This window comes from Mizuhopecten yessoensis, unplaced genomic scaffold (assembly GCF_002113885.1).
Source record: "Mizuhopecten yessoensis strain PY_sf001 unplaced genomic scaffold, ASM211388v2 scaffold7987, whole genome shotgun sequence".
Classification (NCBI taxonomy): Eukaryota; Metazoa; Mollusca; class Bivalvia; order Pectinida; family Pectinidae; genus Mizuhopecten; species Mizuhopecten yessoensis.
The window spans coordinates 1,128,898-1,149,137 of record NW_018407322.1 but is presented as its reverse complement, the minus strand read 5'-3'; the positions used below and the strand labels follow the sequence as shown (position 1 = coordinate 1,149,137).

At 33.5% G+C, this 20,240-nt stretch overlaps 3 protein-coding genes across 3 annotated transcripts; all 3 read right to left on the bottom strand.

The window, feature by feature from the left end:
* Positions 1–1,324: 1,324 nt before the first annotated feature.
* Positions 1,325–2,637, bottom strand: LOC110454654 (cyclic AMP-dependent transcription factor ATF-3-like). Its single transcript, XM_021504289.1, has 3 exons — positions 2,443–2,637; positions 1,818–1,925; positions 1,325–1,510 (listed from the first exon to the last, which is right to left on the bottom strand). The coding sequence occupies exons 1-3, from the start codon at positions 2,635–2,637 to the stop codon at positions 1,325–1,327; spliced, it is 489 nt and encodes a 162-aa protein (XP_021359964.1).
* Positions 2,638–6,686: 4,049 nt separating this feature from the next.
* On the bottom strand, positions 6,687–7,223 carry LOC110454653. The gene has a single exon (XM_021504288.1). It carries the CDS (start codon positions 7,221–7,223, stop codon positions 6,687–6,689), a length of 537 nt encoding a protein of 178 aa, XP_021359963.1.
* Positions 7,224–8,582: 1,359 nt separating this feature from the next.
* Positions 8,583–20,240, bottom strand: LOC110454632. Its single transcript, XM_021504251.1, has 3 exons — positions 19,894–20,240; positions 15,209–15,778; positions 8,583–8,709 (listed from the first exon to the last, which is right to left on the bottom strand). Exons 1-3 carry the CDS (start codon positions 19,935–19,937, stop codon positions 8,700–8,702), a joined length of 624 nt encoding a protein of 207 aa, XP_021359926.1. The 5' UTR covers positions 19,938–20,240; the 3' UTR covers positions 8,583–8,699.

Sequence of the window (20,240 nt, the reverse complement as noted above, 5' to 3'; positions counted from 1 at the left end):
CTCCATTGTTTCCTTCGTCGAGTACCAAATTTTCCATTTTCATTATGTATGTAACGGTTTATTAATACAAAAACAACAAAATATTTGGCAAGCGCTGTACCGTATTAATGACATTATGTCAGGCTAACAATACAATAACAATTAGGATTACTAAGTAAGCAAGCACCTGTTTAAAACGTTCATGTGTTGATAGGCAAGTCAAACAAGTTTACATTTTAAAAATATGATGAGGCCTATGTATCTAGATTATCATCGATATTCCTCACTCGATACTAAATTATTACAGGCAGGTCCATCTGTTAATATCATCAAACGATAGATAGAAGACGTGATGGCATGAGGACGAGTGAATGCTACATTGCAGTACAATTTTGTAAGATTACAATCAAACTAATTGATAATGCATACAACTTTCGTAATAACCACACATTAGTTGTAATAACCACACATATAGTTATAATAACCCCACATTAGTTGTAATAACCCCACATTAGTTGTAATAACCATACATTAGTTGTAATAACCACACATTAGTTGTAATAACCATACATTAGTTGTAATAACCATACATTAGTTGTAATAACTATGCATTAGTTGTAATAATCACACATTAGTTGTAATAACAACACATATAGTTGTTATAACCACTCATTAGTTGTACCAACCACACATATAGTTGTAATAACCACACATTAGTTGTAATAACCATATATTAGTTGTAATAACCACACATTAGTTGTAATAACCCCACATTAGTTGCAAGTACCTTCAGTATATGAGGCGGTTATTCTTTTCGTTGTTTTCAGTTTCACCTTCAGGAATATCGTCGATTCGCTTTCCTTAGATTACAATAACTGTATTGACCAACGGGAGCGTCGTAACACTAAGAAGTGCTATACGCTTTATGACGATAGTGGTGTTTTCCTTGTTTTGATAGTTAAATCACTATTACAATCATGATTTCCGTGACAGTTACCATGACCCACCTTAAAGCTTCAGTATCTTAAACACCCTTCTGTAAACATAGGCGTTACAAAAAGAGATATTCAAACAAACTATACTGTATTTTATTTTATTTCGCATGTAAAACATATAACATNCAGGCTCCATTGACTCAGTATATATATCAGGCTCCATTGACTCAGTATATATATCAGGCTCCATTGACTCAGTATATATACCAGGCTCCATTGACTCAGTATGTATATCAGGCTCCATTGACTCAGTATATATATCAGGCTCCATTGACTCAGTATACATACCAGGCTCCATTGACTCAGTTTATATATCATATGTCTGTCAGTCCATTTGCTTGGTTTAACGGCTATACGGCCCTTTTACTTATGATATATACTCCAGCACTTTGTGGGTCAGACGCTACTGTAGAAATGGCACAGCCACACTCCTCCAGATCAGACTGCAGCTTTCCTTGTAAAGAGTTTGTTTCCTCGACAAGTGATGACAACTCTGATGATAGTCTTGTGTTTTCAGATTTCAAGCGTTGAATTCTCTAAAAAAAAAAAAAAAATAATAATAATAAACACTACTTTTCGGTTCCATTATTTCAACTTTTTTTTATTCAGATTCAATATATTACTAAAAAAAATATTATTTACTCATTCAGATTACATTCCAGGAAAATATGCTTTCGGTATTTTAATCTTGAATGAAAATGACATAAAAAAATGGATGCAATTATATACAAATGAGCAATTAGTTTAAACATATCAATTTCATGTGTTCGTATATTAATCATAGAGTATGTGTGCAAAAAATAAATAACACATGCATTTAACGTTGAATTTTATATTCGTCACCTTCTTGAATTTATTTATCGAGAATGCCTGCTTTCTCCGGAATTTTCTGGACGCTATTCTGTTTTGTTCCCGTCTGTTTTCTTTCTTTAAGAGTTCTTCTGGTGTAAGCTGTTAAACAAGTAAATAATATAACAAATAGATATCATAAAAACAAGGTATTCTCCATCAGAATTTTGTTACGTACACATTATTTTATAATACAAAGTATCAAACAGTCACATTATAACTTACAATTTTCTGCATAAAACATGTTCAATGCAGATCATCGTACATTTTAAAACCATGATATGAATTCATACTGATAATGTACAAATTAACCAAGGAATCGTTCGGGCAAAAGCAAAAATTGCATGCATAGCCATGGTATAATTAACATAAAATCAGTCGAATGGTTTCTGATAGAATTTGTCACCTAACCAAAATGGTAATTATAGGAAACTCGACCTTTTCCAGAAAAAAGTCGTGTCCGTCACATGAAAAAAAAAGTTTCTTTAATCTTTTTCAGGAACGAATACAAAAAAAAACAACAAAAAAAAACAAAAAAAAACATGTTGTACAATCCTTAGTATTATAGGTCGTATCACAACCTTTCATCCCATTTCTTTTAATAAAACATCGCGCCTACCTCTGTCATCACCGGAGGTACGAAATCGACGTACAATTCAGATTTGCCTTCTGCCAAACGTCTAGACTGTATTAAACACCGTAACTCCTGTTTGATTATTGGCGTCATGTTCCCCGTTTCCATAGCAACCAAAGCAGCCTCATGCATTTTGGCATCTTCATAATCGTCAGGATTATTTGTTAATGGTTCTGCCATTGTTAAATCTGAAATTATAACAAAACAAAATATGAAGCATCGAGTTACAAGAAAAATGAACTAATGTATTTACAACAACGCAAAGACAAAACCCGATACAGATCAACGACAACGGGAACTCGTTTAACACAAAACCAAAACAAAGCATTGACATAGATTCTCATACTTTATCAATGTATATAAGTCAGGCTTGACATAGTTTAATCGATACTATTTCATTCGATGTTGCAGATTTGTTTGTTAGCTTTTTAATCAAGTTTTATGAGTATTTGAAAGTATCATTGTAGTAGTGCCATAGCGTTAACATTCGCATGGCAAAGACGAGGGCTTCAAGTTGTTTTTTTCTTCTTATAATCTGAAGCCATGACATACTCTTAATGTTCCCGGTGGACATCTTGTTTCTGTTGTTTACAACAATATTGTAATCTGGCTACATAAAATTGTATTTAGGAAAAGTGAAATGTTATACAGCGTTTCAACATTCATATATTTGGCGGTTTGTGACGAGCAGAACACGTGTTCTTTACGTCATACCGATATTTTACATAGTCAGCAATATGTTAATGAATACTCTGTTCATGCGACATAGATAACGTAAGGTTTAAAAATAGAAAATTGTGTATAGTAAGCACTTTTTAGCACTCGTGCAACTACATATTTAATGACATTTGTTTATTTTAGATTAATGCCTGTTACGTTATATTCAAATGAACGTTTACAAATATGGTAAAGTATGTTTTCCGAATTACAGCCTGAATAGAACCGTGCTTCTGTTTACATCTTGCGACATGGAAGTCCTCACGTTAATTAAATTTATCTGTCTTATGTCATGTTTTCCTGTTTCCTCTTTAATTGTTTGTGAAAGATAAAATATATATTCTATTGAAGTTTCTACTGTATTCCTCATAGCTGTAATAACATTTCTATCATTTCTGATTTTTCACCTTCACAATCTCTTATTGAGCTCGTTCCTACTTCAAATTACTATTGTCAACGATATGATGTCAATTGAAGCTACTTCACTTGTAATTGAACAGTAAGATACATTTATTCAATAAGGAACGTAAAAAACAGAATGTCTGGGAAATAGTGTAAAAACAGAATGTCTGGGACATAGTGTAAATTAACTTTGATTATCGCACTTACTGGATTTTCTTGTTAGAATTTTTCCTTTCATTTCAAAATGATGAATTTCATTCTAAATCACAATATCATGAGTTTAACGAGTTCTTTCAAAATGGTTGGAAAAAGAAAAAGAAAACATGTTCACTGCTTTTGATACATGTAATACAACAAAACATGGAGATATCGGCTGAAATACTGAAGGTCAAATCAAGACATACAATGTAATCAAACAATACAAAGAAAAATGCATTTACTTATAAGATTACCATATTTTGGATATAGTTGCAATCGACTTCTTGCTATTTCAGAATTGAAAGTTTACTTACTAACCTTAAGTAAGTTCAGTAAGCATTTGATGCAGAATGGCAACGTTTCTTTTGATCTTGTAAATATAACAAATACTCTCTATAGCACTAGTAGCAATATGTATTTAAATCGAAAGTAAGTGGAAAATCAAATGACTTACGTAAAATTTTGAAGGGAATCCTCTGGTACACGGTTTTTATATAGGCTTTGATATATATTAGACTGTAGCAGAGTTGCTCATGTCATATGAATTTATTATTCCGATTACAATCGGGTTTCATCAGTGATTATGATAATTTGTCTATACATGTATGATGATGTGCATTCAACTTGGTATTGATATGGTATTTTCTGCAAATAAAAAAGTAAATATATTCTACAGTTGTCCTTGACAACGGGCTATTTGATTTACCGCTTTCGCTTGTTTATCACTCCATAGGTAAAATACTCCTCACGGTATATATAAAGCAACATCTTCATAGTCGACAATCAATATAAAATGAGGAGTGAGACGATCTGTTGGCAGACGACAACGATGCTATTGTGCTAGGATCATTTGTCAGTCGATCGGTTGATCATTGAATTATTATGATTTATCGGGGNTGGGGGGGGGGGGGGGGGGGGGGACTTTAAATAGAACGAATAGAACGATGACATTACGAGGTGACTGCCATATGCCCTCATAGCCAGTATTATTCCTCGGATTTGATGTGGTTTCTATTTCTGATATCGATATCAATAGTATAACTAACATTAGCGAAAACATTAGCAGTCAATACATATCTCTAACTTTCAAAAATAATACCAAAAACACCAAACAATATATTTTTAATTAAGTGGATTTTATACTTACATTCATTAATACAATTCTGTATATGTGGTAAGTCCAAAATACATCCAACGTAAAGAGTCACAGAAAATTTGACCGGACGTTTTCTGAAATCATCTCACTGACCAAGATTAACTATAAAATACTAAAATAAAGGGAGGTAATTTTGTTTTGTCAGCATATATCTATTTTTAGAAATTACTGATTCAAGAGGTTCCATTACCGCGACCGGTTTAGACCGGTTAAAGTCGGTATCAGATAAGTTCCACTCGAGTAACCGGTTTAAACCGGTTAAAGCCGGTATCAATATATAACTACAAGTATGACTCTATAAATAGATATCTTACTACGTTAAGTGAGGTGTATACACTACGTTATGTGTATGTGTGACCTACCTGTGATACAAAAGAAAACCACACTACACACTGTTTATATATGGGTGTTATCGATTAGCTATGTCAGACTACGGTATAGTAGCGAGTGTTCTGGTATTACAATTGTAATTATGATTATCATATAAGTGCTTGATTGTCTTCCGGGACTAACATAAATTTGTGCAGTATTGTCTTGTCCCGTTTTTACAACGATATATTAATATATCAATCAGGAATCCAAAGATAATGTAGAAATCAGTTCTTAGCATTTTTGGGTTTTTTCTCGGGTCTTTGTTTATATGTTTTGAATTCCTAGGACTGACAATGAAAAAAATAGAAAACAAAAGAAATATTTCGTTCTTTTCACAGATATAATTAATTATTTAAATATACCTAGATCATTTTGCAAAACCCACTGGACTTAAGTCACTATGTATCGGATCATACTAAAACGAATTGATATACTCCTAACAAACACTAGACATCATTGTGTATGTAGTGAATGCAAACTTACAGGAATATTTGATAAATGGTCTAAAGACTGGCTACTGCCTTTCCACCCCGACAAATCTTAAATCATGAGAGTATCTTACTACAACTCCCGTTTAGTTTAATTGTACTTCAATCTCAATAAAATAATAGATCAGCACAAACATCTTGGAGTTAATAATAAGTTCAGGAAATATGTGGATAGATCTCTTTAAAAAGGGTCTAAATATATAAATAAAACATAAATTAAATGAATATAGTATAACTAATGTATATTTAATAAAGTATAAAATAAATTAATATAATATATCGAAATATAGCTTTTACTGAACAGAAATCCTTTAAATGGGTTCATTATAGAAGATGCAACTAAAGCACACTGTATTAAATAGATTAAATCTTTAACAGATACAATTGGGTGCTGTTATATATAGTTTTATAGTATGTTTACACTTTGTAAGTATTTTAAGTACAGATTAAACGTAGAAAAAACCCTCAAGCACACGGTCCTAAACTATGTGTATTAATGCAGATCCGTGCCACATCCCTGTGATGAAGACTCGGTGTTCTAATCATCTTCTTTTAAACATTGACGATTTCACAAAGATATCTTCCCGATTTCATATAACTGTATTTTTACTTTACGCAGAAAATCAGTACCTTCACCAATGGCTGTCTTCAGCTAAACATTACAATATATACGTGTATATAGGTATTTAAAAGTCCTGTTTGAGGTCTGACACACGTCCCCTTCGACGTCTATAAAACATTAAACATAGAAACGTTGTTCATCCTCCCGTCCATTTATCTGATTATTCTGCTATTCCCCCTTCACAAAAAAAAAATCTTATTTCAATTTATCTCAGAGAAAATTTCTCGTTTTACAGCAGCTTCACTGACCTTGTAGTGTCCGTCAGCCTGTCCATTTACTTCGCTGGATGGTCTAATGGACCTTTTGTCAATGATACGTACTCCGAACTCTTGTTGGAATAACTGTAACTCTCCTGTAGAAATACCCGAGCCACACTCATCCAGATGGCACTGTAACTCTCCTGTAGAAATACCCGAGCCACACTCATCCTGATGGCACTGTAACTCTCCTGTAGAAATACCCGAGCCACACTCATCCTGATGGCACTGTAACTCTCCTGTAGAAATACCCGAGCCACACTCATCCTGATGGCACTGTAACTCTCCTGTAGAAATACCCGAGCCACACTCATCCTGATGGCACTGTAACTCTCCTGTAGAAATACCCGAGCCACACTCATCCTGATGGCACTGTAACTCTCCTGTAGAAATACCCGAGCCACACTCATCCTGATGGCACTGTAACTCTCCTGTAGAAATACCCGAGCCACACTCATCCTGATGGCACTGTAACTCTCCTGTAGAAATACCCGAGCCACACTCATCCTGATGGCACTGTAACTCTCCTGTAGAAATACCCGAGCCACACTCATCCTGATGGCACTGTAACTCCCCTTGTTTCATCGACAAGCAATGACAACTCGGATTTTAGACGTGTTTTTCATATTCTAAGCGTTGAATCCTCTGTAAAATGATAATTTAAATATTGATACAATAATCAATGCTATTTATTTCCGATGTCAATATTTCACGTTTTTGTCCCAGATTTAATGCAAAAGATTGTTAAAAAAACGACTAATGAACGTTTTTTTCCATATCTTACTTTTTATTACAAAACCTGCAGGGAGGGAATATTTTCTCGGGATTTTACTCTTGATATATGAAAAATATCAAGAAATAATAAAACCATATGCAATTGTATAACTAAGTTTGAAAAGCATATAAAGATATTTTTTGTCTATGAATATGAAAGGTGTATGCAAAATTAGTTAACGCATTATTTCCTTAATTTACATTATATAGCAAATGTATAATTCGTCACCTTCTTGAATTTGCATATCTAAAGTCTATTTTGCCCGTATGTACATAATAAATCATATCATATGTAGGTTAAAGGGATATGGAAATACCACCAGGGGGTAAAGAATATGTCTAAACCGCGGGTTTACCACCTACTAGACTTATCTTATCAAGAATTTAAATGAACAAAATCAAAATTGACATTGCTCTTGTAACAATTTAGACAATTTTAGTAGATTTTCTCGAAAATATAATAATTAACAAAGGACACAGATAAAATACAAAAGTAACGCAGTATGTGAAAGCTTCATAGCAAGTTTGTTAACTATTTGTCTATTGCTCTAAGGCGATGTCTGTTGCTGAATGTGATGTGGTATATCCTGTTACAGGGGAAATATCAATGTGATGTGGTATATCCTGTTACAGGGAAAATATCAATGTGATGTGGTATATCCTGTTACAGGGGAAAATAGCAAACTAACTGCTCCACTTGTCAAATTATTATCACGTGTATTTTTGTTGTTGTTTGTTTTTAATCAGAAATTGTTTGTTGTTATGGCAATCTGGGACCAATCATGCAGTGACATCGAATTGAAATATTGACGAATTTTGTTTTTATTGATTTGACTAATCGTAGCTAAATGCAACACCATGAAAGATATTTTCTGTCATTTGATCTTTTTTTTTTTAAATATAACCTGGACCATTAGAATTATTACAGAAAAAAGGTAATCTTAATTTTAGTTTCTTAATATAAATACAAGCATTCAAAATGTAATATTCTTAACGCACTTTGGGGTGCCCACGTACTGTGTTGCATTACATCATAAATATTTATAATGTTATTCAAGTCCTTAATACGTCAAATTATTGCTTTCCGTCCATTATTCTCCTGTAAAACTTTGGTGCTTACCTGCGGTGTATCAGTCAGGACTGGAATGTAAGCCGTTTGATTATATGTGTCATTCTCCCAGTTTCCATAGAAACCAAAGAAGCCTCCAGAATTATTGCATCCTCATGATCCTAGCGCGACCTTGTGGACGTGTCTATCAGTTAAACCTGTAAGCATTCACAAAACATTTTCATAAGCATCGATTATGCAATACGTAAAATAAATCACCGTATCGTCAACTACATTGTACATCAGGACAAGGCCAGAACAGTAACAACAACAGAAGTGACAACGAAACAAAGACATCATAAGTCGGCAACAAAAGGGCGGACAACGGGTATCCAAACAAGTAGCAGAGCAAATAGGAGCTCAGAGTTGATGCTGAAAGACATTATGACCTCTTCGTGACAAAAACTGGTGGTGTTAAACAGTTCCTAGGGAAAAGCGTTAAAAATCCTATGAAATCAAACTATCTTAGACATATGAGTAGAGTTATAAGCGAGAACTTGAACGTTTGAAATCAGTCGTGATGACTAATCCTGTATTTGTTTAATGTAGGCTGAAGTCTTTCAGATATGAACCCTTTGTAACGGTGTCTTTTTTGGCTACTAATGTTAAGGCTTGAAGCAGGTTCAATCTAGACAAAGTCATTTGAGTTATATATGTTTTATAACAAGATGTCAACACATTAGACACTCTTGATAAATAACCATTCGGCTGTGCAAATTGAAAAGTAAACAACTGTTTTGCTCGGTACATTTGTTAACAGTTGGTTCCAGTTTATAATGGGTTTTTTAATGATAATACACTGTATACTTATTTAATGTAATGTGAAGGTCAGCTAGCCTCCGGCAACTATGCAATTACATGAATAAACTACAGAACCAATTCTGCATTCCGTTTCTCATCCTAATACAGAACCTATTCGTTTTCTATACACGAAATTGTAAGTATTGCGATTTGAAAAGCCCAATTTTATGTCATCTCATTAACTCCGCTAAACAAAACTCAATTATTGTTAGTTTGCATGCGAGGAAAATCTTTGGAATAAAACCTATAAACGGAAACTAACTTTTTGATATATGACCAAATAAAGGCTTCATTAGGTTTTTTCTCGTAGTATATGATCTCACATTAAAAAGAATATGTTTGTGTATCAGACAGGAACTGATAGATGTGAAACACGGGGCCAAAACTGGAAAACACACTCATGTCTATTTTGAATTGGTAAAGTAAGTGCTCACTCAAATGTGTGTCGGTTCTGTATTTTTGTTTGGTTTGTACCTAATGCTTTATTGTACTTTGTTTAATTGTTTGTTAAGACGTATTGCCATGTCATTTGAATCATTTTCAAATATAAAGTTCTAGCAAAACATTAATAAATGAAGAAGGTCGAACTGTCGGAGTGTATGAACAACCTTACATATTGTCTGATACTGTTGCCTACTGATTATTGTGTTGTTGTATTGTACCATTACATATACTGATGTGACTGTATGACACGTGTCCAACAACACGGCCGTGACACTGATGACTTCCGGTTTAGTGCCGATATCACGACATTATCTGGTGACGTCAGGCCGTTAGAAAGTCTCTGAGACCCCTTAACTCAAAAGTAGTAATGCGTTACTCATTATAACAGTACTGCATCTCTGATTTAAATAAACATCACTGTAGGATTTTATTAAATATTTTTACTAAATTCACAGTTATGTTTTACTGATCTAGTATCACAGTTATGTATAACTGACCTAGTGTCACAGTTAGGTATTACTGACATAGAGTCACCGTTAGGTATTACTGACCTAGTGTCACAGTTATGTATATATGCCCTAGTGTCACAGTTATGTATTACTGACCTAGTTTCACAGTTATGTTTTACTGCCTAGAATCACAGTTATGTATAACTGACCTAGTGTCACAGTTATGCATTACTGACCTTTACTGACCTAGTGTCACCGATATGTATTACTGACCTAGTGTCACAGTTATGTATTACTGACCTAGTTTCACAGTTATGTTTTACTGCCTAGAATCACAGTTATGTATAACTGACCTAGTGTCACAGTTATGTATTACTGACCTTTACTGACCTAGTGTCACCGTTATGTATTACTGACCTAGTGTCACAGTTATGTCTTACTGACCTAGTGTCACAGTTATGTATTACTGACCTAGTGTCACAGTTATGTATTACTGACGTAGTGTCACAGTTATGTATTACTGACGTAGTGTCACAGTTATGTATTACTGACGTAGTGTCACAGTTATGTATTACTGACTCAGTGTCACAGTAATGTTTTACTGACCTAGTATCACAGTTATGTATTACTGACCTTTACTGGCCTAGTGTCACCGTTATGTATTACTGACCTAGTATCACAGTTATGTATTACTGACCTTTACTGACCTAGGATCACAGTTATGTATTACTGACCTAGTGTCCCAGTAATGTATTACTGAGCTAGTGTCACAGTTATGTATTACTGACGTAGTGTCACAGTTATGTATTACTGATATAGAGTCACAGTTATGCATTACTGAACTTTACTGACCTAGTGTCACAGTTATGTTTTACTGACCTAGTTTCACAGTTATGTTTTACTGACTAGAATCACAGTTATGTATAACTGACCTAGTGTCACAGTTAAGTATTACTGACCTTTACTGACCTAGGGTCACAGTTATGGATTACTGACCTAGTGTCACAGTTATGTATTACTGATATAGAGTCACAGTTATGCATTACTGAACTTTACTGACCTAGTGTCACAGTTATGTATTACTGACCTAGTGTCACAGTTATGTATTACTGACCTAGTGTCACAGTTATGTATTACTGACCTAGTGTCACAGTTATGTATTACTGACCTAGTGTCACAGTTATGTATTACTGACCTAGTGTCACAGTTATGTATTACTGACCTAGTGTCACAGTTATGTATTACTGACCTAGTGTCACAGTTATGTATTACTGACCTAGTGTCACAGTTATGTATTACTGACCTAGTGTCACAGTTATGTATTACTGACCTAGTGTCACAGTTATGTATTACTGACCTAGTGTCACAGTTATGTATTACTGACCTAGTGTCACAGTTATGTATTACTGACCTAGTGTCACAGTTATGTATTACTGACCTAGTGTCACAGTTATGTATTACTGACCTAGTGTCACAGTTATGTATTACTGACCTAGTGTCACAGTTATGTATTACTGACCTAGTGTCACAGTTATGTATTACTGACCTAGTGTCACAGTTATGTATTACTGACCTAGTGTCACAGTTATGTATTACTGACCTAGTGTCACAGTTATGTATTACTGACCTAGTGTCACAGTTATGTATTACTGACCTAGTGTCACAGTTATGTATTACTGACCTAGTGTCACAGTTATGTATTACTGACCTAGTGTCACAGTTATGTATTACTGACCTAGTGTCACAGTTATGTATTACTGACCTAGTGTCACAGTTATGTATTACTGACCTAGTGTCACCGTTATCTATTACTGACCTAGAGTCACCGTTATGTATTACTGACCTAGTATCACAGTTATGTATTACTGACCTAGTGTCACAGTTATGTATTACTGACCTAGTGTCACAGTTATGTATTACTGACCTTTACTGACCTAGGGTCACAGTTATGTATTACTGACCTTTCCTGACCTAGTGTCACAGTTATATATAACTGACCTAGGGTCACATTGATTTAAATCTAAGTTTAAGTAACATTGATTTATCATTTACTCAATGTAACAGAGGTGTGTTACCTATACAGTTTTGCTGAAATAACGAGGCAGTGTTGCTTCACTTAATATAACAGTGACTTATTCTTTTTTAATATAGCAAATATTCATTACCTGCCTAATGTAAAGTAGTGTATAACATGTACTTGTTCAATACTTACATGTATGTATTACTTACTTAATGCAATAGTGATGTATTACTTAATGTTCCAATGACTACATGTACTCAGTAAGAAAGCAATTGTTTATTCAAATTAACATTGATTTACTATTTCAGTACTGTATTAATTGGTGTAATAGTTCTGTATAAATAAATGTAATAATACAGTTTTAATCAATAATCAATATAACAGTCCTGTATTAATCAGTGTAATACTCATTTTTAATCAATGTAATAGTACTGTATTAATCAGTGTACTACTAATTGTTAATCAATGTAATAGTACTGTATTAATAAATGTAATAGTACTGTATTAATCAGTGTAATACTAATTGTTAATCAGTGTAATAGTACTGTATTAAACAATGTAATATTACTGTGTTAATCAATGTAATAGTACTGTGTTAATCAATGTAATAGTACTGTATCAATCAATGTAATAGTACTGTATCAATCAATGTAATGGTACTGTATCAATCAATGTAATAGTACTGTATTAATCAATGTAATATTACTTTGTCAATCAATGTAACAGTACTGTGTTAATCAATGTAATAGTACTGTTTAAATCAATGTAATAGTACTTTGTCAATCAATGTAATAGTACTGTGTTAATCAATGTAACAGTACTGTGTTAATCAATGTAATAGTACTGTATCTATCAATGTAATAGTACTGTATCAATCAATGTAATAGTACTGTTTAAATCAATGTAATATTACTTTGTCAATCAATGTAACAGTACTGTGTTAATCAATGTAATATTACTGTTTTAATCAATGTAATAGTACTGTTTTAATCAATGTAATATTACTTTGTCAATCAATGTAATAGTACTGTGTTAATCAATGTAATAGTACTGTATTAATCAATGTAATAGTACTGTATCAGTCAATGTAACAGTACTGTGTTAATCAATGTAATAGTACTGTATCAATCAATGTAATAGTACTGTTTTAATCAATGTAATATTACTTTGTCAATCAATGTAACAGTCCTGTGTTAATCAATGTAATAGTACTGTGTTAATCAATGTAACAGTACTGTGTTAATCAATGTAATAGTACTGTATCAATCAATGTAATAGTACTGTTTTAGTCAATGTAATATTACTTTGTCAATCAATGTAATAGTACTGTATCAATCAATGTAATCGTACTGTATCAATCAATGTAATAGTACTGTATCAGTCAATGTAACAGTACTGTGTTAATAAATGTAATAGTACTGTATCAATCAATGTAATATTACTTTGTCAATCAATGTAATAGTACTGTATCAATCAATGTAATAGTTCTGTGTTAATCAATGTAATAGTACTTTGTCAATCAATGTAATAGTACTGTGTTAATCAATGTAATAGTACTGTGTTAATCAATGTAATAGTACTTTGTCAATCAATGTAATATNTAGTCCTGTATTAATCAGTGTAATACTAATTTTTAATCAATGTAATAGTACTGTATTAATCAGTGTACTACTAATTGTTAATCAATGTAATAGTACTGTATTAATAAATGTAATAGTACTGTATTAATCAGTGTAATACTAATTGTTAATCAGTGTAATAGTACTGTATTAAACAATGTAATATTACTGTTTTAATCAATGTAATATTACTTTGTCAATCAATGTAATATTACTGTATCAATCAATGTAATAGTACTGTATCAATCAATGTAATAGTACTGTATCAGTCAATGTAATAGTACTGTATCAGTCAATGTAATAGTACTGTATCAATCAATGTAATAGTACTGTATCAATCAATGTAACAGTACTGTATCAATCAATGTAATAGTACTGTTTTAATTAATGTAATAGTACTGTATCAATCAATGTAATAGTTGGTCATGGTTTGAGTGTAAGGTCAAACGTTGGGTGATGTGTTTGCTATGTGGTTAGGTGTTTCTGAAACTAGTGCTTTAATGATAACAAGTATTGAAGATGTCCCCTATTGTTTGTAACACAGAGTAATTATTTTAATAATATATAGCTACCTATCGTTTTTTGTCCCGGTATCAGGATTGACACCACATTGGCAGAAGTCGACACTGATTCCTATTTCGGTTTGTAAAACAAAATACTTGAATACTATTTTGAAAGTTTAATTTCCATCAATTAACAGTTCATGCAATAACACTTTCCAATACAGAATCATTAGAAGATGGGTAGAGGAAGATATGCATTATTATTTGTTACCTTAAATATATCAAAAACAGAAGAAGCGTGTCATATGAAAATGTTTCTTTCTTTTGTTGAACATTTTACATTTTTTACAAGTATTTACCAACCTATCAGAATGTCTGAGCTCTCTGATAAAAAGTCATATATGTGACGATGTAATAATTTTATAATTTTGACTGAAACTTTGAGGTTTTTTTCGAGACCAACAAATTAAATAACGGGTCCTACATAGGTAGCAGTATTATGCAGGTAACATTTAATATCTTAATTCTTACACTTTTGTGACGTTAAAACGAAGATATTGTTAAATTTCTATATTTCAGACTGTCACTTGGATCGCTACTTCCGTAAATAATATCCGATACCATCTGTATCATATTGTTTATAATGGTAACAAAAGTATATCACAGATATAGAAAGTACATGCGGACAAGTCGCCACGGTGTCACTACCTACCGAACCATTCTGTCTGACTTTCACAAGTGTTCGACTTTACTGTCCGACATGTCTTACAGAAAATACTATCTTAAAATGACACTGCCGATAGTGATACAAAAATATTGACCTTTTTGGGATATTTCGTCGTCGTCTTCTTCGCTTACATCTGAATTCCATCCATTTCCAGTCGCTTGCATACTTAGAGAACACAAAGATATCAGTATTTAGAATGTTTGCTGTGGCGATAATTTCGTGGTCAGTTGCCCATACTCCTTTTCTGTCCATTCTGGTACTGTGGACATAGCGAGCTACTGACATCCCGACATCCCGCGAAGATATATTGCACACAACCCAGTTCCTTACAGCCATGTGTAGCTCCTCGGAACCACACAGCAGGTAACTTATACACCGAAAAAAACAGTTGCCGTCTCCAACGACATTCCTAGTTACAAGAGGGTATTCCGAACGGCTGATACGCATTGGGTTTGTCTGACAATAAGAAACCATCTCAGGGGGAGATACCCTGGTAGGTTTTACTTGTAACACAGTATTGCAGACTTTTTCGAACTGATCAAATAGTCCTGACTGCCAAGTGTGGTCCACAACCCAGAATGTCAACGCCGATTCCTTTCCACGCTTTGAAGGATTTCGTCGTTTGGAAACAAATGACTGCCATGTTCGACTCATTGTTGATGTTCTAGGAATAGAAGTGTGTATACTATTGAATGCATATAAGTATATCTACTGGAGTTTTATAGGCACATTTCATTTTGATATTTTCCACACACGGAACACATTGACATGGATTTATTTAAGCATTGAACTGTTTTCAGTTGGCATTCATAGGCAATATGGATGTCAACTGGACAAAGGCAAATTCAACATGAAGCACTAGCGCGCTTCATTGAATTTTGTCTATGAATGCCAACTGAAAGCAGTTCAATACTTATATTAACCATTTTTGGAACCTGTTCATCTCATAATAAAACTATTTACACCTATTATTATTCAGCATTTAGCTCAAATAGTGTATGTATCGTGTATGCTTTTTTCAAAGAATAGAACAGCCGTCGACCAGGGAGCGTCAGCGGTATCCAACCTAACAATTATGATATGAATTTAGTAGGGTTATATAGTGGCAATGCCATACGATGTTAAACATGTAAATGGTTAACCTTTAGTAACACAGATGAGTCCTAAATGGACAAAATGGTCATAAGTTTCAGCAACATGCTTTCCCTTTTCTTTTTATAATAGATTCTTCCTTTCTTCATTTTCATCTTATTTCGCTTCAATGTGTCTGACTTTTTACTATTACATATTTTTTGTATATCTATTACCTAAATCAGGTATGTTGCTTCAGAACGCTTTCATTGCTATGACTGCCGATACCGCCATTGGTGCCTGAAGCATTGTCGGAGATGTTAAACCTTCCCAAACTCCAAATGTAATGATTTGTTTTTGTTTTTTTGGTCGATGTCATATTTTCTTACCAATCTGTGCGACCTTGCATAATAAGGTTTCGGCATATTTGGTGATTATTACGGTACACGTTTGATATATTACGTCATTTTACCCCAGTTTTAAATTTAATGTGTGCATTTCCTAAGTAACAGGGTTATTTAACGTTGAATGATTTTTGACGTCAGTATACTTTGTGCCATTCGTTTAAGATGAATTTCAGTAGGTATTCAAGTAGAACAATTCTTACCTTAAGCAGCTACTTTAATTAATAAGCATAGAAATAAATGCAATGTATCTCATTAAAATGAACATATCGTCCGATAAAATAGTATTATATTCTATTCAGCAGACTAATTGTTGTTTTAACTTGCACTTGTCTTCAATTTAATTTCATCAATGTAGGACGTTATGATCTTCAACCAATGCAATCGTATCTTATCTTATTCTTCAGCTGTATGTTTTGATATTTACACGTGAGCCTCCTTTTGATTTTTGTTTTAATCTGATGCCATGAAACGTTGCCCATGGAATTCTGAAGCTCATTGCTACATTACAAATGACTTTATTTCTTCCAATTTTAGAGATAATGGAACATGATGTAACGTTTCAACGTTCATATATTTGGCGGTGTTTGATGTGCAGAACGCGTTTTCTTTGCGTCCTGCCGATATATTACATGTTAATCAATATATTAATGTATGCTATGCTCATGCACAGATATATTAAGAACGCGAGGTTTTAAAATAGAAAATTGTGTGTAGTAAGCAAATTTAGTTGTAGTAGCAAAATGTCAATACACCTGAAATCAAAAAAGCTTTACTTCCATTGCTAGACCTATTACTGTAACAGTATGTTCAAATGAGCGCTTACACTTATTTTGTTCTTAATCATGATGTTTTCCAAAAAGGCCTATAGAACCTGAAAATATAACCTGATTGTTGGCATCGACATGGTAGTTTATTTCATTTTAACCATCTATATGTATTATTACAATTAATGTCAATTATTGTTAACTTGTTTTTTAAATCTCTTTTTTCCCCCGAAAAGGTTAAGAAAGATTCCTTATCCCAGAATCTAATAAATTGGTCGCGGCTTTGATAATAATCATTTTTATAATTTAATGACAACCGTTTCACACACAATATCACTGGTATTTCTGATTTCTCTCCTACACAACATCTAAGCTTCTACTAAATTCTGATAACCATTTATTGTAGCTATTCTACTTGGAAATATACATCATGATACATTAAGCAGAGTGTGTTTGTCCTTCGGGTATGTAAATGATAAAACTTAGACAATAAATACGCCGGCTGCAACACTTCAAGTGATCACATTTTTTTTCGTACTTAGAGGATGTTATTGATAATAACTTTAAAATTATGAAAACATACAAAGTAATGAAACGATACTATAAAGTTGTAAAGGTCATCTTATAATAGAAATGATTTCAAAACTTTCGATTAGTACCTTGTACAGTATTTTAACTTTTTTCGACTGATAATATAACTATAATTAATAATGTCTTCGTTTTAGTGATAGTATGTGTTAAAATTAAGAGAAATATAATAAGATATGACTTACATCTAACTTTGATGATGTTCCTCTGGTGCCTGGTTTATATGTCTTCTTTGATGTTTTAGAACTGGAGCAGGTTGCTTGGGCCACATTAATTTATATATCCGGGTACATCCGGGTATTATTACGTTGCTATTAATGCTCATGACATCATTCTCATAATCTAAACATAACTATGTAACATACATATATATTTTTGGTGAAAATGATAGTGTGTCTATGTGATTATGTGTATAATTTACGTTGGTTAAGATGTTTGGCATATTTTGTTCAGACCGAAAAGCAACTGTTTTGCACAGTTCCCATTAATAGCAGGGTATTTGACTTTTTGTCTTTATTGTTTTCTCAAACACGTGACTAAATTATTCCTCACGTTCTACACTGAGCACCGCCACTTGGCCGCCTAGATATAAAAGCGCCCTCTAGGACAGTCATTATATTTGTATAAAGGAAAGGGGGAGCAATAGGTGGGCAGACCACGACATTGTCGATGCTGTTGCTATATTTCGTCTTCCTCTAGCTAGAAATGTCATTGGTTGGTATTTGAGAAACAGCTGGTTTCGGGTGTATTTTAGCTAGAAATATTTGTCTGTCCTTCCGAATGGTACATTTTTGTTAATACCATTCAACTACACGATACAGCTAAATCTATATAGGTTTTGATCAGTTAACGTTAAATTATTTTTATTTATTTCTACATATATCGCGCTATCATCTTCTCAATAAGAGAAGAGGCTAACATTGGTTTAAATGCTGGCAGTAAATTAACTTGGAAGTACGACAGTCTCCTGTCTTCTCCACGTGTAAACTGGATAGCAAACAAATTAGATTATCTTTACAGCACATGTGTGATTTTCAATAACAAATTCTGGTGTATCTCGTTGTTCGTGTGTTAAGTTGTACATGTGTCTCGTCTTGTGTTGGTGTATCTCGTTGTGCGTGTGTTAAGTTGTACATGTGTCTGGTCTTGTGTTGGTGTATCTCGTTGTGCGTGTGTTAAGTTGTACATGTGTCTGGTCTTGTGTTGGTGTATCTCGTTGTGCGTGTGTCAAGTTATGTGTGTGTCTCGGGTGGTGGTGTATCTCGTTGTTCGTGTGTTAAGTTGTACATCTGTCTCGTCTTGTGTTGGTGTATCTCGTTGTTCGTGTGTTAAGTCATGTTTGTGTCTCGTCTTGTGTTGGTGTATCTCGTTGTGCGTGGGTTAAGTTATGTTTGTGTCTCGTCTTGTGGTGGTGTATCTCGTTGTTCGTGTGTTAAGTTATGTTTTTGTCTCGTTTTGTGTTGGTGTATCTCGTTGTTCGTGTGTTAAGTTATGTTTGTGTCTCGTGTGGTAGTGTATCTCGTTGTTTATATGGGTAGGTAGGCGGATTCACTAGGTTTGTGATGGTGTCGTTATAAATTAGTGTTTGTATGGTATTTAGTGGGAGAACGTGACTAATGAATAGGTTGGTTGAATAATTAGTTTATATAGGGTAACGGCAAACTGAGCGATTTGATAGGAATTGGCACTTTCGAATCATTTTCTTCACTGAAGAAAATATTTTAAATGGCACTACAAATACATCAGGATTGAAATAATCAGCGTCATAGTTACTCATGTTTATACTGAGCTAATATTAACACGTACTCTGATTACCTGTATCATGTGCTAGGTTTGGTTAGAACGGCTGTATTAATATCTAATTATAAGCATTTTAAGTCAATAAAAATGTCATGCTTTCAAAAGATAAAACAAGCATCAAAATCTCATAGCGTGAAATATATACTCACATTAAGTAATACAATTCCATATATGGCGTTAGTCGGGAATACATCCATCTCAGGGATTCTCAGAATGTTTGTCCGGGCGCTTTCCGAAATCATAACACTGATAAAGGGAGATAATTTTGTTTCGTCAGCGTAACATCTATTTTTAGAAATTACCTATCTTTATATTCTGTAGAAGTAACCGGTTTACACAGGCTAAAGTCGATATCTGTAAGGTTAATACAATTCCATGAATTGACATATTCTATAATGAATAACAAATATGTCATTTAACTGTTATGGGTAATTATATTCCATCTGTTCCTTGCTATAAACATTTCGTAATATGCTGTTTTCCTGCCAAAGTACTG